Genomic DNA, 24634 nt, shown 5'->3' with positions numbered 1-24634 from the left:
GCACACGCTGCCAGAAGGGCAATCCTGGAGGAAGATGAGCCAGGCTGAGCAGGGCAAAGCAAGATTCTCAGGCAGAACTGCCAGGGCCTCCTCCAAGGGCAAGGGATAATCACTGCTCTGCCCAATCCAGTTATTATCATTGCACACATTACTCCAGGCTGAAGGGGAAATCCAAGACATGTAGCAATCTAAAGCTTAGATTTGTGGCAAGCTTGTCTCAATAACCTTCCCTTCCTTCCCCACCAAAGTGAGAGAGGTAAAATGAGGAGGTGACACCTGCAGAAAAAACAAGGCTGCCCTGGCCACGCAGTGAGATCTGAGCAGCTCATGAAGAAGGAGCACTTTGGTGGTGATCTAGCTAAGCTCATAGGAAAAGATAATGTTTAATCCAGCCTGACACTATCTGCTCGTGCTGGCTGGAGCCAAGGAAGGTCTGACACCAGGACACTGTGAGATTTCATACTCACCACTTCCCCTCAGAACAAGATAAACCTTGCTCTGAGCTGGGCACCTGGCACATCTCACAGACTTGGATAAATCTGTGGGTCACTATTAAAGCTTCCAGCCACAAACAAGCCAGCCTAAGCTTTTCTTCACTTCTTGATAGGCTGAGGAAAATCAAAACAAGTGATTAAGACAGTTCTTTGCTTCATTAACAAATATACAAAGTTTTATTTTGTTTATTAGATTGGTTTTCTGGATGTTAACATTATCATTGCAGTTATAACCCACATTCACAGCAGAAATTTTCTAAGAGCATTTTGCAACACTAACTGCTGTATCAGAAATCCTTAAAAGAAACTTATCTTTTAGCTACTCAGGTAACTTGAATAATAAAGTGCAAAACCACAATAAAATTTGACAGACATATGTCCCAGCTCATATTCAGTGGAAAAGAAAGGTTTATAAGACCACTAGATATGGATTCACTGCACACAACAGAAGAGTGTGACCTGAAGACACCAGTTTTCAAGTTTTCCCATTACCAGACATTGATTACAATGAATAATTTTCCATTACTTTTAGGGGTAACATATAGAAATCACAATGAGGTTATAAATAGAACACATTGGCTAGACAACCTGAAGCTTAGCCCTATATTTGGTACCTTTTACCCAATAAAGGTTTTGGGAAGAACTGATGAACAGCAACAGTTCATTTCTTGATGAAATAGCCTCTGATTTGACAAGGAACCAACTGGCAGGACATAATACAGCAGCTTGTTTGGGACACAAGTCATAAATCAATTTTTTAATATGTATTTTTTACCATAGACATAAACATGGTCTCGTTCAAATTATGATTGCCAGTACTAATTACTGTCCTGCTCAATCCAAGAAAATAAGAGAAATCTCAGAATACTATGGGAATCAGGTCCAATTCATAAACCACAACCCAATCTTTTGTTTCTCTATTTCTACAGCCACCGCTGCAGCCTCTCCAGTACCAAACACTCTTTCTAAGATAGATGAAGTATCACAAACTCCATGGGCCTTTCCATTCCTTCTCCCTGACTCATGGATCTTCATGAAGCCCTCTGGAGCAATGACTTAATTGAGAATCATCCACAAGGAGACTACAGAATGCAAAGATGCAAATTAAATATCACTCTGATTTCATTAGCTCGAACATTGCTGTTCTTCTACCACTTGCCAAAAACTGACAGTTCAGCAGGCCAAGCTTTAAGAAACACCAGCAAGTTTGAACTAGAAACTGATTCTGCATCCCTTTACTAAGCTCATTTTGCTAAGGACACAAGACACCACTGTCAGAACAGAGAACAGGCTGACCAGCAAGCTTTAAGGACCATGTCCTGCTTATAGCTCTATGAGTAACCAAAAATTGCACAACATACATTCCCAAAGAACTCATTTTTACACAATACTCTCCTTCACATTGTTCTACTTGACTACAGTCAGTGCTCTCATCGAGGAAACAATTCCATGCACAAACAGACAGCAGAACATCCAGTGCTATTTGGGAGGCTGCAGTTTGCATTTCCCCCCTTTTGATCCTTTCAGATCAGCAAATGCAAGGACCCAGCTGTTGTACCTGGGATAAGGCACTTGCCCCAGATGAGCAGTACAGCACCAGGCCAGTGTGCCAGACAGTCTGGAGGGACCTTTTCTTCACCATTTAGAGCCAAACAAGGAATAGTTCTGGAGCAATTGTGCTCTTTCAGCCTGGAGTGCTCCTCCTGCAACAGCTTGTGCAGCTTTCAGAAGCTGCTTCACATTCTTCCCTAAACTTCCTAGTAATGGCCACAGATTTTGCAAACTTCCAGAGGTTTATTCTATTTCCAAATCAGCTCGAGGTGCACTTCCAAGGGATTCATCAGAACTTGTGAAACATCACCAGGAAATCACAAAGAGAACATTTCCACCTGTCCAGCAGCAGCTCTTAACCATCTACACAGCCAAGGTTTGTCAGTCGAGGTCTCACATGATTTCAATTCCCTGAAAAAACAAAGTTGCCTTATGGCATGCATAGTATAGATATCACTAGTGCTACCTGGAAGAGTTCTAGCTCCAGTCCTCCTCCCTCCCAAAGGGGACAAATTCAAACCCACTTATCTGAATAGTTTAAATTCAGTCTTCGCTGCATATATTTCAAATAAACCTGTGCTCCAAACCTTGGAATAGCCTAGGAGTAAAAAAACCTCTTAACTCACCACTAACAGAAGACGTAAGAAAGAAGTGAGATCTAGTTTCTATCAAAAACAAAAGCACATCTCACTTCTGAGTTTATTTATTACTTTCTCAAAGATATTTTAATATAATTATTCTGATATTCTGGTCTAGAGAACAGCCAAAATCTCAATTTTAAGGAAAACCCCTCATTTTACAGTGTTTTGAACTCCCGGTAGCTTTAAGCACCCAAATAATTTTAATTTATTTTTCTACTGAATGAATGTTCTGCAGTTCTAGAAAGATGAGTTATGCACTTTTGTTCACATACAAAAAGACAGTCTAACAGATGTAAACTATTTATTGAATATTTGCCACCAATATTGTTAAATACATAATCTTGCAGTTTTCCGCTTTCAAGTTAAAATGTCAGAAACAGAACACCAAATATTTACAATTCTTGTAAGGAATGTTACATAATGACACATTAAGGCGTAAATTCTTTTGGCTTATAATTCTGAAAAGAATGATAATAGCAAAAAGTGATGCAAAATCTTTCTTGTGAGATTATGATTAAGCTACAATGTTTTACAAAAATATGGTGTAAGATGGCAATAATCCCATTCAAAATCCTGCATTAGGCCCCTCGAGAGGGGCTGATAATTTATACAGTCAAAACTTTAAAATTTACATATAAAGGTACCCTATCCACCATTGAAAAGTACAACTCTCAACATATACAGTTTTCAGGCCACAGTTTTGAAGGTCTGGAGTATCAAGTTGGTTTGATGAATTAGTCGGTTGGCACTTATGAACACATTTATTGCCCTGTGGAAAGAGAAGAATATTGCTTCAGACACTTCTAGAAACATGGCAGTGGAGAAACCCAGCATTATTGGCACCTACACTTTGAGAACTGGGAGCACAGGGATGTTCCACCCTGTGCTGACCTACCTGAAGCTCCCTGCTGGCTGCCAGCCAGCCTCATTTGCATAGCTAATCCCAAAAAAGCTGTGTTGATTTGGCAGGAATTGAAAAAGAATTTGGCTCTCTATCATCACTGATATCTCAATCCTTTCCTTCTGGGATTCAGATAACCAAGGGAAAACCATGGAGCAGATGACTGGGTTTGGAACCAGATGATCTTTGAGGTCACAGCCATTTTCTGACTCCGTGATTGTTAAACACCTTTCCAAAGCTGAGCTCTTCACCCCCCAGGAATTCCAGAATTGGCAACTCTTCCCTCAAGGAATACTAAACGTGCACACATGTGACAGCAACACACTATTTTAGTTACCTTCCTGCACAGAAAGGTGTGGGGTCACAGAATGTTTCAGCTCAGGAATGATGTGTGAGCATGGCTTGTGTTTTGTGCTGGGGGGAGCAGGGATCTCACCCAATGTGCAGCTCAGACACACTGAAATTCCTCCCCAAGGACAGGAAATACATGATGGAATTTCTTACACTACTGCAAATAATTAACACACTTTAAGCTTAAGCCCAGAACACACAGTACTTCTGTCCAGGAATCAAAGCTACCAAAGCCTAAACTTCTCATTTTGGTATTGAATTTAGCCCCAATTTCAGGGGAAGGAGAGAAAAATAAGAATGCTTTGATGGGAGCAGGATTGTGCTCACAGACTCTCAAGACTTTTCTCTCCTTTAGTAATGCCCCATCTCCTGGGTGCTCTCAGCCTTTGCCAAGCTCAACAAGAGCTGACATCAAAGTTGGTTCCATCTTTAAAACAAAACACTTTGGCTCTGTCAGAATCTGAGGGGGATCCACTCACCCTCCCAGAGAATCACTACAGTGAATTATACAGAAATAGTGACTGCAAAACCCAAGGTGAAGACGTGAAAAAAATTTTAGTTTGAAGGCTAAAATTCTCAGCTAGAAGAAGATTCAGCTGAATTATTCTAGATACTGCAGAGCACTGTGAGGGTCTATAAAGAAAGGCCAATAAAAATGTAAATCAAAGAGAACCCTGCACATATGTTTTGTATTTGCAAATGATACTTCAGATAGGTAAATTATTTTTCTCAATAAAAAAATCCCTAATTTCTCTGTCCTTGTATATGCACCGAGAAAATCCACACAGGGTCAGGAATTTTAACTTCTCCTATTCAAATTCAAAACTAACACTGCACATGGGTGTTACATGGTGAATTTAACAATTTTCCCTTTCCTCAAAGGCATTACAAAAGAAACAGTATTTTAAAGCAGCCATGGTAATGAGAGGACATAGGTAAGGAAATAATTAGGCAAAAGGCAGCTTACATCCCAAAGCCTGTCCTATTTTCCTGTTAGTCATTATGTAAAACGTTGAAACAACAGGACAAAACCAACAGGCCAAAAACATACTTACTTTCCATCTTTAAAATAGGTTTTCAGAGTATCACTGAAACTTTTGGAGTATTTTACAAACTCTTTCTTTTGGTGCTCAAGTGCCTACAGAAACAAAAACAAGAGGAGCAGAGTCTTAGTTCACATATTTCTGGGTACAGTGAGAACCTTGAGGTTAAATTGATCAGAAAATTAATTAATGTTACATCAGGAATAAAATTTTTTTTTTTTTCCTTTAAAAGAAACAAAAAGGAATATTTTTTTTTTTCTAAAACTCCTCAAACCTATCATACAACCACTCTGTTTTTAAAGCATGGCCTCATGGACCAGCTGGGCTCTGCTGTTCATCCTTGGATGCAAAGGATGCCTCCTCTGCTGCTATCAGAAATAGTGGCTGAAGAGCTGCTGCACGTACCCGCCGGTTCTGGTACTGGTATTTCTTGAAGACATTATTTACTGTGTCAAGGAGCTCCTTTATTGCACTTGCAATGTCCCTGTTGGGCAAGAAAAAGAGAATTTCAATATCCTCAGGAGATCCTATGAAATGCTGGAGCTGAATCCCTTTCTAGCAGTCAGGTATTTCTCAGGGCAGTCTCCACAGAGGAAGTGTCAGACATGATGGAGGAGATCAAATACAGGGAGCCACAGCAGCATCCTGGGAATTCTGCCTTGGAGCCAGCAAGTTTGGTTAAGTAACATCCTCATCATTTCTAAGAGGCATCAGGCTCTCTGACAATGAGAACAATGCTGCTACACCTACAGAATTTCAACATTCAGGCCTAAATACAAGAAGTTTGACCTCTCCATCTAAAGCAAAATCCATCATATTGTACTTACTTGATTGTCTGAAGAAACCTCACTCTGTCATTGATCTCATCTGGAATCTTACTAAGGATCTGTTTAAGTGCTCGTGCCTTTTCATTAAGATCTTGGAACTCAGGTTCAGGTCTTTCAATCATATACTCTGGCAAAAAGAACATATTCAAAGCCACCATTAGTTTGTCCTCAAGTCTGTAGTGACAGCTAAAAACACGACAAAATGCAGCAGGAGCTCCAGGGTGAATTTGAAGGTGAACAGCACAGGAACAGCCATGAGCAGAGAACTGCAGTGAATAACCCCTGTGTGAATTAGGACAGTGCAACAATCACCTTCATTACTGCATTGTGGAAAAAGACCCATTTTACTTTATCTGAGACATTAAAGTCATCAAATTCAGTATTAAAATAACTTAAAGCCTGCAGTATATTCTGCTTCTGTGACAGCATAACTGCTGCTGTTAATTTGAAATAGGAAAGAAAAAAAAGAGGATGTTATACTCCATATCTGCCTTTTCCTGGTTGTTAGCATTGCAAAAGGTGAACTGTGCACCCATAAAAACATAGTTCTAAACATTCATTTTCTTCCTTTCCTTCTCTTATTAGTCAAGTGTGGTTTTCAGTGAGATTTACTTTCTCCAATAGCAGTATCAAAAATACAAATTTTCTTCTACCATGCTGAGAAAATTGTACTAAGAAACAAATAATCTCTTCTGAAAAAAAGAAGAAATACAGAATTGCATGTTCCTAGGTAACAGTGTAATTAAAAATACAGTTATCCAACACAGGCTTTATTACCTTCTACATCATCAGCTGCCATACGCAGAAGAGACTCTGTGAAATTCACATCCACACTTTTCTTCTCCAGAATTTTCATTATGATGTCCTGTGTAAGACCTGGGTTTTCTTTTTCAGCCTGTATAGCAGAGAAATTTTATATGCTTAAATATGCAAGGCCTGGACATTGCAAACACCAAGATTTTCACGTAAATTGCCTCAGATATTGCAGGAGTTTGCTAAGAACTTTGAATGTCTAATGGCTTTAGACCAGTAGAATACATTAAAAACATTTTCCCACTACAAAATTCATTTTTCTTGGATTACATCACTGATTTTGTATAAGCAACTTTTCCAATAAGCCCTTGCACTCATTTTAATTTGAGTAAGAAGGGTTTTAATAAATGTCTCTATCCTGTTATATTTTTATAAACACCAAGCTTTGAGACAAAGATATTGTATCCCCTGGAATTTAATTCACTCCAACACAGGTGCAACTCCCCCACCTTCCCCATGACATTTATAAATGTGCCTCTCATGAATCACATCATATGCTCAGACATCATCTGGGAATTTGCTCTCTCAGAAAAAACACAGCTTTTGATTGATGACATATCTAAGTACAGAGCTGGATTAACACTGGAGCTGTTCACATCACCTGTGCTGCTACCAAAAAACTGCTCTGTGGGGAAGAAAAATGAGCCTCTGTGGGTTTTTTAGCTGGCACTACCATTTTTACCAACATCTCAGTTTAACATTAATTGCATCCAGCTTAGCTACTTCCCACCAATTGTGAAAACACACAAAACCAACCCACACTCGTAGGAACTCAATTTGAGACTTCAGCCCATCAAGGTACATTCAGATTTAAGTGCAGGAACAGGGAAGCATCCCAGAGTTGCACAGCTCAGATATGTCATGCCTGCCATTATTTTGTTTCAATATTTGAAAAGATCACCACTTCAATAAGGCAATGTAAAGGAATATCTGTATTTTCACTCCTTAGGAATACAATGGAGAAGTCAGAAGAATCTTTTTTTCCATTTACTGATGGATTTCTACACAAACACTGAACTTCATCCACAAAAAAAATCCCATTACCATTCACTTTGTAAACCAATTTCAAAGTCTACTACGTGCCTATTGCTCATGAGAGCCTATTCTACAATCTTGTGGGTTTTAGACTAAGTTTATTATTTATTCACTGCCTGCTCCCTCATTTCAGCTTTTGTTCTGTATGGACAAGAGAACAGTCTGTTTAAAATTGCTCATTCAGATTTCTACTCATGACATCTGCAGACTTCTCAAACTTCCACTTCATGCAATTGTCCACTTCATTTTCAGACTGCTGGATCAAGGATGAAGTCTTAGATAAAAAGACAAGGAAACCAGAGAGCTGACCTTTCAGCTTCATCATACACAGCTTACTTTTGAAACAACCATTTTTCAATGCAAGTTACTTCTCACCTTAATAAAAGCTGCTCTCAGTGTCTGAGCTGCAGACAGATTTACTCTTTCTAGCTGCAATAAAAGTTTAGAATTAATTATTAGCATTGTGTTGTTATCAGAACAAAGCAAGTCAAGAAATCTCACCTTGCCCCATAAAGCAGAATGGAAAGGGGGATTGACAGAAGCTTTTAAATTGCTGGTCTCACTTCAGAGATACTATAAAAGTAAAGTTAATCCCAAAGGAAAGAGTTCCCCCCACAAATGAAAACAAAAATCACTGGATGTATTTAGCAGCAAAAGTCTGACAGAAGATTTTGAGAACATTTTGGTATTCTCAGACACTCATAAAAAAAACAAATATCCTATTAAATAACAACCATAGCATAAAATGAAAATGCATCAAACTGTTCACAGGTTCAACTGTGTGCTATTTCCTGCCAGGCAATACCATTATTGTGGAAATCCTCTGTTAAAGGTAAGAAAAAAGCTCAGGACCAAGACAACCAGCAAACTTTGATGAGCATGAAACTATTCATGGCAAGAAGGGTGAAACAATGCAGAGAGATGATGTGTTAGACAAAGCTTTCCCAAGATGAACAACATGTTACTGTGGCCTCATTTCCCAAAATAAAGGGGATTATTGCATTCCAAGGTAAACTGGGGCTCACCTCATTAAAGACAGGGTACATAACAGCATAGAGAGGCATGGAAACCATAGAAGTGGTCTCTGCTTCATTCTTCATCTCTTCCATTGTCATCCTCATTCAAAGAGCCACTTCTCAAGGAAAACACTATAGAAGCAAAAAACTCCTCATTCACTGAAATGTCTCTTCTTTTTCCTCGTTGTGCAAGAATACTTGAAGACCTTGGAAAATCTATTGTCCTTAGGGTGTGTGAGAAAAGAGAAAACAAACACACAATTACAAATGCTCATGAGGGACAGGTTCCAAAAATGACAAGGCACAGATCAATGTGAGTTCTACTGTGAAGCAACCAGGGATTTCTTATTACATGAGTCAAGTAAATGTGGAATGACCACTTGGTTTAACTTCAAAACCCTAACTGAAATCTATTAAATGAATATTTTAAAGAAAAGGTGCTACCCCAAGTGTCTTTCCCTTCAAGTTCTCATGGAACCAATTCTCCTGAAAGCAGAGATTTTATGTGCTATTTACAAAAATCTTGCCACCACTCACAGGCAGCAGCATAAGGTTCCTGACAACTTCCATCCAGGAGAAACTTGGAAAGCACTACATGGTGAAGCCCCAACCTCATCCAGATGCATTGTGACTATTAAAACTACCTATAAATATTCCATATTTTTGCACATGCATCAAGCCGTGATTCTGCTGGAGATCAGTGCCCACTTTCCACCCATCTGAATGTGAACACTACATCTTTGGTTTTATATAAGCTGTAGTCATGTTTCCACTCAGGGTGTGCCACCAGCTATGTTAACTCAATGGAAAATTATTGTTCCAGTAACTGAACCTCTGTTTTGGAAGTTCTCCACCCAGCCCAACTCATCATATCCAACATAGAAGGATCACTGCTCAGACCCAGAAATTACGTGGAAAGGAAAAAAGGTCACCTTACAGTTGATAAAAACCCCTTGTTCCAGCCTGCCATATTTTTTATTAATCAGATACTTTAAAAAATATTTTATATGCCATAATTGAATTTAAAGACCAGAAGTCCAAGTCAGAAATAAAGATAAAAAGAAAGATATTAAGCTTTTTAATTTTTTAGATTTGCTTGGAGGATTTAATGCACTAGAGGAGGGATTTTTCCTCCTAGCAAGCTCCAGACACCTGGCATTTGCATGTCTGTGTAATTTACTGACATTTTAGTAAGAAGTGAAAAGAGTGAAAAGATAAGTAACAACAGAAACTACTCCAGCATTCAATATCACTTCCTGAGAGTATGAACAGGTTAAGAACATGCCAAGACATTTCTTCAAGCCATATTCCTCATTATGCTCTGCACTGGCTAAAGATCTCCAGGCTGTTTAAACAGAAGAACAGGTATTTTTTGTCCAGAGCAGATACATAATTGTTCAGCCATAATTATACAAGTAAAATTTGTTACTGATTACAGTCAGCACGGAGAAGAAACTGGATGACTAAATATATTGTGAATATCTCTTCTGATCTTGTGAACAGTAAAAGTTGAAGAAAAATTAAACATGGCTACAGTAAAAACTTTATGCAAGTCTTCTAACAAGGCCTGCTTACTGCAAAACCTCACTTTGTTTCTCTTGCTGCTCCAACCTCAAAGTGCCACAGATGAGCTGATTCCTCCAGCCCCAGCAAAGAATTCCTGAGACTTTAGAAAGGGCTCTGGATGGATGTAATAAATCCACAGGGATAGAACTGCAATAATCAGGGGTCTCACAACTTTATCACCCATCCCTGGTATTTTACAGCTATCAAGAACATGGAAGAATCCAAGTGAATATTCATGATTCCTCGAAAAGTTGAGTGTTTTCCCAAGAACTTGTTTCAGTTACATAAATTCATGCAAGGTCTGCTCACATGGGGGGAGGGAACTTGTCTGAACAAGTTTGCACTCCCTACTGCAGGTACAAGCTGTCCCATTTATGATCCCTGTGTATTCCCTGCTGGATGGAGATCTGTTTGTTTTGCTGTTTAATTCCTCCTTTCTGGAAGTTCAGTGAGTGGCCACTCACACAGCTGACAAGCACCACCTGCACTCACGGATGAATTTATAGCATGTGTTTATCTGTATTTCCAGAGCAAGTTTTTGCCATGGTTAAATCAGGTCACTGAACATTGTTCTACCCAAAAGATTTTTATCACAGGAAGAAGGGCAAAAAAGGACAAAATTGCCATTAGATATAATTACTTTGTTTTTATGGGTTAGCAGTATCCACACACACACAAAAGGAAATACTAAATGAAATGATGGATTTTTATGATGATGAAAACCTATTACACTGTGAGCTACCATGAAGAACTCATTTTCTCCTGAAGAACCATAAGCTATTGTTACTAATCCATGGTACAGTTAAAACCATCACATAAAAACAATTATACATTATCTATAACCCCTTTTCCAGATACTGACACTCCTAAAAAAAAAATACAACACTTGGATTTATCTTAACACAAAGGATACCAATTTTGCAACTGAAGAGGTGGGTTTATATATATGTGCACACAAGAAATATTTAAGAACACCAAATGCTTTTGTTGCCAAGGTATGAAAAGAAATCGATTTAATTTATCACACTGCTTGTTCATTATTTCAGATATCTTCGTGTTTTCCAGAAGATACACTAGGAAGCATCACAGTGTCGTGAAGGACCTGACTGCTAAAATTCTCAAACTGTTTATCTTTACAGTTAGGAATCAATTTAATATCTGTTGGATATAACTTATTCAATTCAGTTTTTGCTAGTCTTAAATAGAAAGAGTAATTATCTTCACAAAAACTCTGTGTTCATTGCATTACTGTTTGTCATAGCTGCACTAAACCACATCCAAATACCCTTGAAGGTGGTCTCAATCTTGATTAGGGACTAAATTCTCATGAAGTTTCTCTTCTATTTAAGATCATTATTCTCTTCTATTTAAGATCAATTATCAGCAAGTCCACTAACCTTCAAAATGGCCTGACTCAAGCCAAAGTTTAATGCCCATTATCAGCAGCAAGGAGGAGCTTTCAGCATTTCTTTTAGGATGTGATCAAAAGCAGCTCTGCACAGCTGCCAGACTTCCTGACAGTGTCTTGTAACAGCTTAACTTCAGCTCCTCCAATCTCAGAAGAGTCTTTTCTTCAAGAGGAGTTTACCCTAGTTTCATCTGTCATCTGGTTTATTTTACATTCTCAAAAAAGGTGGAATAAGATTGCATGAGGAGGTGATTTATTAGGGAAGCACAGTGGAGCGGTGGAGTTGAGAAAATCCTGGACATACTGTAAAATGTGGAAAAGGTGTTACTCTGCTGGCAAACTTGTTAATTGGTCTGAGGGGGCAGATGAGGAGAAGACAGCAGGATATTGCCTGATACTGAAGTGTCAGATACTGAGTGTCAGCCTGATCCCCCTTTTTGTTACAAGGAACCCACAACCCCAAACCTCTGGGTGTGCAAGGAGAGTCCTAGAAGAGAACCTACAAACTGATACAGGGAATTGAAACAGAATTTGGATTTGTCAACTGTGCCCAAATACCAGTTAATACAACCCTGACTGCTCAGGCCTGACCCATCAAACACACCAGGCTGGATTCCAAGAGATGCACTAACATGGAATATGTGCTTTCACTGTCAGGATAAATCTTACATTCTAACCTTTAAGTCTCAGCACTAAAATATGATCCCAGCCAGTCAGCAAACATGGACAGAGCTGGTATATTTTAGATGAGGAATAGATTTGGAAAGGTTCTTTGACAGACCTATTCCCCCATAGCCACCCGATGACATTTTAAATCATTCAACTGAACTTTAGCAGAAAAAAACCCCCAAAAACCCAACTCCTGCCAAGAAGGATGAAGAGCACAAACCACCACACTTCCTAGATGTACAACCACCATTGTCAGTGTCTAAGGTGAGAATTTGCTTTCTCTAATGTGTGTCATTTACTGACAGACTTTTGGTCATGCACTTAAATCAAGCAGAGCTGTTTAATAAAAACATAACCATCACCATGAAGCTACAGAAGGCAGGATCTGGCTGCTCCTAGGCCAGGCTGAAGAGGAGTGAGGTTTCCATCAAAGGAGGGTGTTTGTAACACAACCTTCTGAAGCAGTGCTTAAAGCAAAGAGAGCAGACTCTCATGATTTCAACTTTTCAAGTTTTAAACCAACAGAAACATTTGGTATCAATTGGCAGGGTTTCAGCTCTGTCATCAGCAGATCTACCTCTGCACTAATGTTGTCTCTGTTCCCTTCTCCAGGCTCCATCTACCCTAGATCTGGTAAGTGCTTAGACATTAATATTCTTTTTCAGAAAAGTACTACAGAGGAACAAGGCCCAAGGCAGGGATTACAAATATTATTATTTCAGTGGTTGGCTTCTAGCAAAAATCACGGCTCCATTCCTGATATAAAAGACTACCTTACTGCCAAGAGGTTTGCTCCACTTTTTGCAGGGCGGATTCAAGAACAGGTTTCACCTTTAAGCTGATCTGAGATCCCTGAGTTACCAGAAAAATCCATTCAAGTCCAGGAAGAAAGAGTGAGGGAAGGGAAATAACAGCATAAATTCCAGCTGAATTCAGAGGCAGAGCTTGAATCAAAATGTAAGACCAATGTGCATGGGAGGAGGGAGTGTAGGTAATTTACTACTGATGTTGTAAAGTTTATGGAAGTAAAAAAAAATTGCAGAATATGCTCTTTTAACTATACACACATCACACACCTGTCTTGGCAATTCTGTTTCTGTCATTAATGGTCACCTGAATTAAAAAAAAAAATGCCCTAACCAACACATCTTTTTTTTTTTTCTTTTTTTTTGGTCAGATGTTACTTTACCTGCCACTGTATTTTAATTATCAATTGCAATTATTTCCCATTGTATAACTCAGATTATTTGATACAAAGCTTCAAAGCTTTGTGTTTCAGTTACAGAATTACTTTCCTTCTTTTTAGAACTGAGCAGGGGTGGATTCACTGGGATTAGCATACAGATCAAGTATTAGGATAACAATCTGTATTTTAAAATCAGCAACAATAGCAAGAGATTAAAAGGCATCCTACTGAACTGATTCCACATCCCACTGATTCTTACACCAAATAGCTTCACTGCAGAGTTAATAAAAGGAATGTCACCAGCAAACAGCATTGAAGTATGAAAGTGTCTTCAAATGCCTCTCACTAGAACAGAAATGCAGTTTTCAAACATCTCCACACACGTGTAACAGTCACCTGCAGTGAAATTCACTCTGGCAAAGCAGAACTGCTTATGCATTTGGTTACTGTAAGAGCAGTTCTATGACTAATTCAGAAATGACACAGACCTGTGATAAATCCAAGATGTCTATTTTTAGAACCATATCAACTTAAAAAACAAAAACCAAGCCTAGCATGAAGTCAGGCTTCTAATCAGTCTGTGCTTTTTTTTCTGGACTTCAAAATGGAAGCGCTTTAATTTGTCCTAATACAGCCAGTCTGTGTCTCACATGAGACCCTACAGCCTGTGCTCCAGTTCCAGCAGTCAGCAACACCAGAACTGTTATACAGCGTCACTGAAACAGGTCAAGAATGCTGTAATATATAACCACAACAGCATAATATTTCTCTTTCTTTTTCACATCCTTGGGAATGTGAAAGTGAAGCCATTACTTTACCAAACACAAACAGGTATGACACAGCTCCAAAGGGACAAAAATACATTCCAACGTGCAAACAAATACCAGAGGAGAATTAGTTCCTCTGATAACAGGAACAGCACAAGGTTTCAGCCACCCAGTATGTGCGAGCTACAGGAAAAACCCCAACCCAACTCACCAGTTCAGTGAGCAACTTAATGGGACACCCCAGCCCTGACTGCTCGGTCCCCAAGGGGGGCACAGCCCCTGCGGAGGAGGAATCACAGAATCAATTAGGCTGGGAAAGACATCCAAGATCACCGAGTGCGACCTTTGAACAAACACCACCTTGTCAAGCAGACCATGGCACCGAGTGCCACGTCCAGCCTCTCCTTAAACACCTCCAGGAGCGGTGTTACCACCTCCCAGGGCAGCCCATTCCGCTGTCTAATCACCCCTGCTGTGAATAATTCCCCTCTAATGTTCAACCTCCACCTCCCCTGGCGCAGGAAGGCGAAAGGAGCCGAGGCGCCCTTTCTCCCTGCCCGCCGCAGCCTCCTGACAGCTCTCCGCTCCGGGAGGACGAGCTAAAAATAATTCCCACAAAAATAAAACACATCCGGGCCCGCGCCTGCCCGCCCGGGCCGAGCGAACCAGCACCAGGCCGGGAAGAGCGGAGCGGGGCCAGGCCGCGGCCCCGCGGGAAGGGCGGGGAGAAGGACAAGCGCGGGCGCTGCCGCGGGGCCGGAGGAAGGAGTCGCCGCCCGGCCGGGACAGCCGGCACCTTCCCCGCACGGCCGGGCCGCCCTCGGCCGCTCCCTCCGCCCGGCCGCCGCTCTCGCAGCCCCGCGGGGCGCGGCGGGCCCCGCGGCCGGAGCCGGGCAGGGCAGGGCTCGGCACCTCACCTGCCCCGGCCCGCCGAGCCCCCGCCGCTCCCGAGGGGCTTCGCCGCCGCGCCGGAAGCGCCCGCGAGGAGCAGCAGCAGCAGCAGCAGGAGGAGGAGGAGAAGACCCGCGGTGTTACCACACACCAGGCGTTGTCCGGAACCGCGCGCGGGGCCCTGGGGCTCGTAGTCCGCCCTCCGCGACCACAAGCCCCACAATGCCGAGCGGAGCGGGGGCGGGCCGGGGCGGGGACAGCGGCCGGGCGGAGCGGGGCTCGCGGGAGCCGAGCGCAGCCCGCCCTGCGCGGCAGAGCCGCGGCGGAGCGCGGAGCGGCGGCAGCACCGCCGGGCAGCGGGCGCGGCGGCGGCGGCAGTGCCGGTGAGTGCGCCCGGCCCTCGGCGGGGCCGAACAAAGCGGGCGGCTCCGGCTCGTCTCTTACACCCGGAGGAGCCCCGGAGTGCGGGGGTCCCCGGAGGGGCGGAAGGAGGGACGGGTGCGCCGCCGCCGCGGGAGAGGAGGCGCTGGGGATCGGAGCCGCTCGTCCGACGTGCGATGAGCGGCGAGGAGCTGCCGGCAAGCCCGGAGCCCGTCCGGAGCTCGGCGGGCTCCTGCGGGCGGCGGCGCGGGGACGCGCTCTCTCCCCGGCGCCCGCAGCCCTTGCCCCGGCGGAGTTGCGCTCGGGCGAAGGAAGCGCGGCGGTGCCGTGCCCCGGAGCCCGGCCCCGCTGTCCCGCGGGTCCCTGCGGCCGGGCAGCCCTTCCCAGCCCGCCCTGGGCTCCCAGAGCCCGTCTGCCTGCCGGCGGCTCCCGCCTGCCGAGCCCCGTCCCGGCGGCTCGCTCAGCGCGCCGCGGTCCGTCCGTGCGCCCCGAGCGCTGGCCGCTCAAAGAACTAAACTTGTGCGTTCTGTGTCGGGGTGATTCCGCTCCTAGTAAGCTTTGAAGCTTCGAATTACGGTGTAGGAAGAGGTCAGCGATTAAAATTTACTATTAATACTAAAGGCAGCAACTCGGATCTACGTTGGCATTTCTGATGTGTCGCTGTTAACGCTCACTTTTTAAAAAATGCTGATCGCTTCTGCCTAATGTTAATCACACGAATTCCCCAGTGTGAGGGTGGGGATGAGCAGCTGAAGCATTAAACTTGTCAGACAGTGGCTCTAAGTTCTTGCGGAGGGTGGGAAGAGTTGGGTGCCGGTGGGAGCAGAGGGACGATGTGTGTCACCCATCCACATCTCCTCCTTCGGGCTGGGGAAAAGCAGGAAAACTGGATTGGATTGAACCTGAATTGTTGTTACACATACGTGAATTTTCTCCTTCCCACACCACCGTTTTTTGTTTTAATCGGATCGAGGGGTGATCTCTCACATATCAGCTACTCTACGCATCCTGATATTAAAGGGCTGCTTACAACCTGCGTAATGTGTATGAGTTGTGTGCTGTTCATCACCTCTGAGCTCAGATTCTTCAGTTTTCCCCTCATTTTTGATGTGATCTGGTGATTTAGTCTAACGGAAAATTACTCCCCTCTGTGTAAGGGAGAGCTGTTCAGTAAAACGTTGTAGCATAGATTGAGCCAAATATCTGTTTAATGGCATTTTATCCTTTCAGTGAAATTAGTATGTTTTAAATAAAGCTACAAAGCTGCAGTCGTAGAGCTGCTAAAACTTAAATAGTTACCTCTTCCATCAATTTTGTGATACTTTTTCAGATTCTGACAGGTCTTGGTTTGACCATGAGGCTTGGACCAGATTCACACTTGGTTATTTTACATCCATTGTATTTTTTAGCACTACTGCGGCTTGGTTGAGTGTGATGAGGAATAATTGCCAGGGGAAGGGAGGGACAAATGGTTGATGATTTGTTTTTTTGGTTTGTTTTTTTTTTTTAGGTGTGGGTTGTTTTAGGGCAGCCTAAGATGTAATACAATGTGAAGGCTTGTGGCAGTGTAAAGTTTCCTGTTAAAGGCAGTCATGAGTTCCAAAATTTGACCTCATGAGACTGTCTATCCTGTGTTTTCACATCCTCTTGTCCAATTTGAGTTGGGATTTTTAAATTTGCTTTGTCTCCTCATCTGCCATTGTCAGCAGTTTGCTCACATGTAGATGAAAGTTATTCATGGATGTGTCAGTCCTTTCATATTCAGGGGTGAACAGTTCTAGGAGTGCTATTGTTGTAATAACTCTCTTGAAATTTATTCTGTTGATGTAAATGTTGTGTTTATGTGTATCTTGGTTCAGTTTATAACCTTCTGTATCACAGCACGTAGTGATGAAAATGGATTAGTGGTGGTGGAATTCTTCACAGCAAGATCTGACTACTCCCCACTCTTTAAAGGCTTTTGCAACTGATGTTTTACGTCTCAAAAGTTCAAATTTGTTTTTTGGGCTGTTCATCATCAGTGAAGACACATTGTTGGCATGCCTGAATACCTTTTAAAATAATTTCTAGCAATTTGTTTTCTGTGTGGGCAATACGTTATTCTGTCTGTGTAAAGCACAGGCTGAATTAATATAGGCTACATCTGTCCTATACTGAGTCTTCAGGCTGTCCTTATCTGAGTTAAGCTGTGTGTTCAAAATAACACTAAAAATTGGTGTGTAAGCGTGGTTTTCAAAATTAATGTTTGGTTTTCTCTGTTTTATATGGTTTGCATGTCTCTGATACAATATAACGGGCAGATGGTAGGGAAAGATGTCTGTATAGTCAGCTGTAATTAGTGATAAATGTGTCTTTATGAATATATACATACTTTGTATGTATGAAAAAACAGAGTAGTTTAATTTAGGAATCCCTTAAAAAAAATTTGGGTTTAATTCATGTCTTCCCAGCATGGTCTTGTGAACTAGATAACTAAACATTAGCAGAACTTAGAGGTGGGGGAAATAACATGCCATGTATTCCTGCAGGAGAGAGGGAAATACTTTTGAGTCTTGAATTATTGAATTGACAGGAGGACACATTTTCCGTAAACATAAAGCTGTAGCCACTTCAAGACAAAAAAATTAATTGCATAGTTCAGTAATAAAGGTGAAGTTTTGGTGCTTATTTTCCCTCTGTACTTGGCATTTGAAGCAGTACAAAAGGACAGGGATGTGCAGATGTATTGATCCCATTAAGAATGTGTTTATTTCAGGTGTAAATACCTCAGTGCAGTCACCAGAAAGGTTGTGCTGGAGGTCTGTAGCTATAAAGTAATGTGAGAATAGTTCCTTGCCTGCTTGTGGCTTGGGTAGTTCTCAGTAGCATCTTGTTTGGTGGCCTTAATGAAGTATCTGTGATAAAGAATTGTTCTTCTGTGGTGTGATTAAAATATCAGCTCTAAGGTCGTGTTCTGGTTTGTTTAATACACTTCAAAGCTAGTGATTATGAGAACTGCAGACCGTGGCTAATGGGATAAAAGCTGTGTGAGTTATCCATGTCCTTTTTGGGCTTTTGGAGTCATTGCAGAGCAGCTGTAGCTGTGAGATGGGGAAAAGAGGAAATTTCTTATTCATACAAGCTAATGAGTTAAATGTGTGTATGGCTTTCGGGTTAATGAGATTTGACCTCGTGTGTTGTAAAGGATTTTTGCTTTAGTTCGGTGTTTAAATATTATGATAATTCTTGAGAAATAGTTTTGCAGACCTTGAGACTCTTCTTTCAGGAAGAATCAATAATGACCATTAATTTATTGTATAAGAATAAAGTTAAAACAATGTGGTTGTATTTAGTTTTAACCAACTACAATTTATAGGCTTGCTGTCTTTGCACTGATTTATGAACTTTGTATACTTCAGCCCTGAAGTCTTTCATCATTACAGCTGAAGAAATAATTGCTTAATAATGCTCTCTGTTCCTGCTCTGCCGTGTGAGTCTGACAGTTCCAACCCCGTGATGGCTTGATGGGCCTAATGGACAATCTGCTGCTTCTAGAAAGATCTGTTCTATCCAGATCAAAACTGAAACTGTGCCATATGTGCAGGGGGTGTCAGGTGTACAAACCAAGCACTTGTTAGCCAGCAGTGATCTCCCCAGGCTGTGGAAGAGCTGCAGTTCCTGTGCTTTTCCTTTCCTCGATTTTGTCATGCATGTTTCTGTGTGCGCAGTGGGTTTGGGGGGATTTCCTCATCTCAGAAAAGAGAACTCTCATTTCCTTTTTAACCTTTCTGTGCAGCACACTAAGGGCTTTGTTTTGCTTTTGCAGTTCTGAGAATTTTGCTCAGATACCACAGAAAGCAAATGCTTTAATTCCCTTTGCAGTAAGACAAAATGCCCAAAGGCTGCTCACCAGTTGCATTTTGCATCTGGTACTGTTTGAGCAGCAATTCCATTCTAGCCTTGATTCTCCTGTGGAAGTTTGGAGCGAGCTGGAGGACTTGGGCATCTACTTTTCACTGTGATTTTTTTAAGTGCCTTTGGCATGTCAAGGTAGTGTTAAGAGTGTGGGTACTGTGCCAAAGACAGCCTGTCGGAACTCCTCAGCATCACTCAGCCACGGGAGATTGCCTCCTTCCCTGGCACAGCAGCCAAGTGCCAGGGTTTGGGGACTGTCTGTGTCTGAGGTGATGTTTGCTGCCCTAGTTTTCCCCATACATCTCAGTTATGTAAGTTGGAAAGAAAGGTCTAAAGATTTAAGGCATCATTTTTTAATTGGTACACCAAAATTGCCCTTTTCTAATGCTTTTTTCCCCCCACGTTTGAATTAAAGCAGCTCCTGGAGCATTTAATGATTGTGTACTTCACACAGCAATTGGAGTTCACTGAAGCAACTCATGTTTTCTCTCTCAGATATCTTTTTCTCAAAAGAAGCATTTGCTCCAGTTTCTTAACTATTTAAAGTAATTAATCAAAACCTAAGATGACAGGAACAGCTTCTGTAATATCAGGTCCTCAACTTGAGATGATGTTGATGCAAAGGGAAAGTGCCCAAGTCCCCACCAGTGTGTGTAAAGCCTGTAGGTGAATGATGACCTTTTCATCTGCTAAGAGATATGAGAAGTGGGAGGAAGAAGACAGGAGAGCTGAGTTATTTTTACTGTAAATATGTCAGTTTATTGACTTGTTAATTTCAGATTTATTCAAAAAAGCAGGAGGAGGAAACACTAATGTCTGCCAAAAACAAAGTAATTAGTGGGAGTTGAAAGATGTCTAATGACTCTTACAAGTACTAAAGAGGAATAAGCTAGTCTCTTATTAAACTGGATATGGACTTTAAAACACTGTAGTAATTCTATTTTATCTTTAAAACATGTGCAATTGCATATGGTAAATAAAAACCTAAAGTAACATTGTTTATTCACAGTAACATTGCAGGCAGAGGGTGGGATTTTGATTTAAAAAAAAAAAATTAAAAAACCAAAGCTGACTCCACACTTCTAAAATAAGGGTTCACATAACACTCGACAAAGCTCGAGTTTGAGTGGAAGATGACAGAAGAGTTTTAGATTAATGCTTAATGTGCCTGCTACACCATCTTGGTCTAGAGTGACAAACATGATCCTGTTTCATGACTGCATGTGCTATGGAGCAGCTTCTTTTTTCTGTTCCAAGGAACCCTGGTTGTCATTAGTCCAGTCACAGGATTCATCAGCACTTCTGCTCTCCTGGGAGCTGTTGGTGGGATCTGCAGGGTGGGAAGAAGAGGACAGCAGAGCCTGAGAATCTGGAGAGAAGCGAGCCAAGGGTGAGGAACAGCAGCCATCCAGCAGCTGGAATTGAAACCTGGGAGGCTGAGAGCTGAACCCTTTAATTCAGCACTGCTCTGGTCTGTGGTTGCTGTGATCTCACTTCCATCCTGCAGGGATGCTGATTTAAGTGTGACAGATTGGGATTATGTGTTGTCCCCAGCTGGTGACAGTGAAAGCCTGGTGGGTTCCTCTGCTTTTGCCTCGGGTCATTAATTCTTTGCATCTGAGCTGGACCTTCCCTCTTGATCTGCTGGGTTTTCTCCTCCTCCCTCCATGCCCAGGCCCATCCTCGGGGATCTGCCCTTCCATGCTCTGCTGTGCTCCTGCAGGGTGTGCTCACAAATCCCTGCAGCTTTTATCCCCCAGGGTTCCTGACTTCTGCCACCCCACAAGGACTCAGAACCGTGTCTGTGGTGCTTTGTAGCTGTAATCGTTCCTGGCTGTTCTTCCTGGAGCCCTGTGCTCTGCCTGCCTGCTGCAGCTCCCCAGTTCAGTGTCACCTCTGTGGTCACTGCAGGTCAGTGCCTTGGATTCATCCTCTCCACATCTCTGAGGCACGGGGAATGTCCTGGTGTCACCAAACCCCACGGGGATTTTGGAGCTGTTGGAGTCTCCACTTGCTCAGAAGCTACTTGACATCATCTGTAGCTGACAGCTCCCATCTGTTTTTCCTACCATGCCTCTGTTAAAATACTAAAGAAAGCAGGAAATTAGATATAGGGGAAGATACCAAGGAAAACAAATATCAGAAAAAAAGCAAGCAGAAATATTTAATTACAGGAGATATGGAGCAGCAGGGCATATAAGATACCCATGACAGTGAGTAAGAATCAAATTGACTGTAAGTAGATCTATTTTGAGGGGATGATATGCATGAAGCAAAAAATGCCATTAGTAGTTTATCATATAGAAGAAATGTAAGGGAGGAAAATGTGCATGCAATATTAAAATACAGTTCACTTGTGGATTTGACATAACAGATAGCAGGTCCCCATATATGAAATGACAGCAAAATACCCTTTAGCTGCAAGGGGACAAGCTTTCACTCAGTCACAATGCAAACAAGTTTTTGAAGTGATGGGAGCATATTTCCCAAGAAGAACACGAGGATGTCTCATATTTGGTAGGGGAAAAAAGCAGCAGAAATTCAAATCTGCATCTAAGAATTGTTACAAGGAGCTGGGTCTCATAAGGATCTTTGTTACCTTTAGTGAAAGCCCTATGGGGACAGAGGTATGGAAATGTGTTCCCACTATTTGTCATCTCAGCATTGGCAGAGACCAGTTAAATTGATTTGCACCATGCTTTCCTAATCCTTATATCCATGTAACTATCCTGTCCTGGAGTTATTACTTAATTCCTTAGGAAGTATAGGGCTTTGGAAGAATCCCTGGAAATATTGCTGAAGCACTGAGAGAGCAAGGAGAAAATTAATTTTTTTGCTTTTGAAGGCTCTAGGATTATCCCAGGAGCTCAGAGAAGGTAACACCAATGGAGAGGGTAGTTTTAAGGGAAGAAGGTAAGACAATTCCTTGTTTTTAAATCTTTTGGTAGCAGACAAGTCACTTAATCTTTACTTAATCTAAGTTTCTCCAGTATAAAATGAGACCAGACTCTTCCTACTCATAATAGCTGTGAAGCATCGGGGTTAATTTGTTCAAGATAAAGGTGTATTTGACTGTGATTAATACTTTTAACAACCTCAGTCTATAGAAGCCATGTAAGCAACTAGCTGGGCATCTCATTCATCAGGCTTGGTGATCTTTGCTGGCTCAGAGCTGCCTGGTATGGATTTTTAGAGACACTGGATCGTTCCTATTACTTACTTGAAGGATAAATTGCAACATTTATCATGGCATTCCCATTTTTATTTTGTAAGTCTTTCAATACCATGATTAAAGAACACTTTGAAAGCCAATAAGTGCATATCCCAGATATTGTTGGAACTGTAAGGGTATTTTGCACCATCCTGATCAAAGTAACAAATAGCATCAATGGACTTGCACAACACATAAGTGTTATGTATTTTCAAGGAGGCCATTAGGACACAGCATTCATTTGGAAAATATTTGGAATAATAACCAATCATTCACTCATAGAAAATTTCAGTGTTGAGTTGCATTTCAGTCAAGAAAATACTTGCTATCCTTTAGAAACAAGAAATTGTGCCATCACTGAAGCCTTGCAAGGTTGTGCCGAGGCAGGAAGCAGCATATTAATGTGAAATTTCCATCTTTTTCACGCTTAAATGGAGCAGATCTAAAGTCAGTTCATTCAACAAAATGGCAATTTGGATCTATTTTACAGAGCTCACTTGAGGCAATGTGCTCTTGCTAGTTCACTTTAAATGTGGATTCTGAGACTGTGGAAGATTTTTGCATATTTTGATTACCATCAGTTCTGTTTGTTCACATTTTACCTGCTTGACTAGAGAAATAAAGTTTTCCTGGGTATCTTTTGGCATATAGAAAATCTAGTTAATTAAGACATGCTATACTTTCTCCCCAGAGTCAAAGTATAATGTTCAGCTGGCCGACTTGCATGAATAATCCATCACTGTGAATCATTAATTTAGAAGACAAGCTATGGTAATTGATGTCTTTATGCAAGCTATGGAAATGCTTAGGGAAATTGCTTATTTTTTTCTTGTTAGTTCCTTTTTTTTTTTTTTTCATTTGCTCTGGAATATTTCTAGGCCTGAGTAGTGTAGATTTGGAAATGGATTCACCTGAAATTAAGGTTCCTGTGGGAATGGGATCTCTTTCTTGAGTTTGATAATAATCTGAATACTTTTCATCTGAAAAACTGTTAAAATCATAAAACTTTGAGCTAATCTTGTCTGCATATATTGGATGAACCACTTAAAGTTTTGGAAGTTTCTAGGAAAAGGAGCTGGCATGGTGGTCTTTAGCAGGGGCTGTAATGTGGTAAAAATGCTTTAAAAATTCCTGTCATAACTTGGTAATGCAAGCACTACCTACTGGGTAAGTTGGTATTTAGACCTTTCTGTATTACCCAGCATGTTTTTGTATCAAACTAAGCATATAAAAGGCTGATGATGTGTATGGTTCTTTGGGAAAAAAAAAATATATATATATAAAATTAAAATATGTACATTTGAAGATAATTTATCACATAATTCATAAAGCTGACCTATATGCTACATTATACTGTAACCATTATGTCTCTATGGCATGAAAAATTGCTCATTTTGTTTCCTTTCTTCACTTTCCTCATAATTGAAATATGAGGGTTTGCTACCAATTTACAATTATTTTGTCTGCCTCCAGAACAAGGAGAGGCAGTTGGTTGGTATTGAATGGGAGCCAACAGCTTGGTGACATTTCAAAAGTGGGATATCAATTACCCATATATGACTTAAAGCATATATATATATATATATTATGTAATAATGTCATATATGCAAAATATTTTAAAGTTTTTCAGTGATGCTACTGGGATTTGGCCTATATCTACATAGTACTATGATGATTTTTATTCCATTGAGGAAACTTCCTAAATATTTCTTGTGTGTTCTGTAGCTGAAATGCAAAGTGGACCATTTCTACAGATAGATTTAAAATGTAACAATTCTGAAAATTAGCAGGCAGGTTAATTTTGTGTTCTCTTTTTTTTTTTATCCTTGAATATTTATTTCCCATTTAGGCATTAAACTAGAGGCTTATTTGATCTCATGTGCTTGGCTGCTCCTGTTTGTTCCCAGCTGAGCCCTGATGTGCTGCACTTTGAGAAATCCAGCTCTGAATTTTGACATTTTATACAGAAGCAAAAAGAGAACATGTTCC

The 24634-nt window shown here is 41.3% G+C and overlaps 2 protein-coding genes across 7 annotated transcripts in view; one reads left to right on the top strand and one right to left on the bottom strand.

Moving 5' to 3' along the window:
• Positions 1-662: 662 nt before the first annotated feature.
• PDCD10 (programmed cell death 10) lies at positions 663-15356 on the bottom strand. 6 transcript variants are annotated; one of them, XM_021548202.4, is made up of 8 exons: positions 15311-15356; positions 8682-8896; positions 8032-8085; positions 6586-6703; positions 5809-5935; positions 5387-5465; positions 4994-5076; positions 663-3455 (listed from the first exon to the last, which is right to left on the bottom strand). In XM_021548202.4, exons 2-8 carry the CDS (start codon positions 8775-8777, stop codon positions 3374-3376), a joined length of 639 nt encoding a protein of 212 aa, XP_021403877.1. In that variant the 5' UTR covers positions 8778-8896; positions 15311-15356; the 3' UTR covers positions 663-3373. The 6 variants fall into 6 exon arrangements, with proteins under 6 accessions (XP_021403877.1, XP_021403878.1, XP_021403876.1 ...); XM_021548203.4 differs by having other exon boundaries at positions 8682-8888; XM_021548201.4 differs by having other exon boundaries at positions 15186-15334.
• A 116-nt stretch (positions 15357-15472) lies between these two features.
• The window catches only part of SERPINI1 (serpin family I member 1), a 44908-nt gene continuing 35746 nt past the window's right edge, over positions 15473-24634 (top strand). The window contains exon 1 of the mRNA XM_021548255.3: positions 15473-15542. The gene's annotated coding sequence lies outside the window, so the exon portion shown is untranslated. The remainder of the gene's footprint in view (positions 15543-24634) is intronic.

This window comes from Lonchura striata, chromosome 9 (genome assembly GCF_050655825.1).
Source record: "Lonchura striata isolate lonStrDom1 chromosome 9, ASM5065582v1, whole genome shotgun sequence".
Taxonomy (NCBI): Eukaryota; Metazoa; Chordata; class Aves; order Passeriformes; family Estrildidae; genus Lonchura; species Lonchura striata.
The sequence above is the reverse complement of the archived record's forward strand: the minus strand, read 5'-3'. Positions and strand labels throughout refer to the sequence as shown.

Coding starts and splice junctions, on each gene's coding strand:
- PDCD10 (XM_021548202.4), bottom strand. CDS start 8,777: ATGAGGATGACAATGGAAGAGATGAAGAATGAAGCAGAGACCACTTCT. Junction 5,466..5,808: donor AGGTTTCTTCAGACAATCAA/GTAAGTACAATA, acceptor CTTGCCCAACAG/GGACATTGCAAGTGCAATAA. Junction 3,456..4,993: donor ACCTATTTTAAAGATGGAAA/GTAAGTATGTTT, acceptor CTCTTTCCACAG/GGCAATAAATGTGTTCATAA.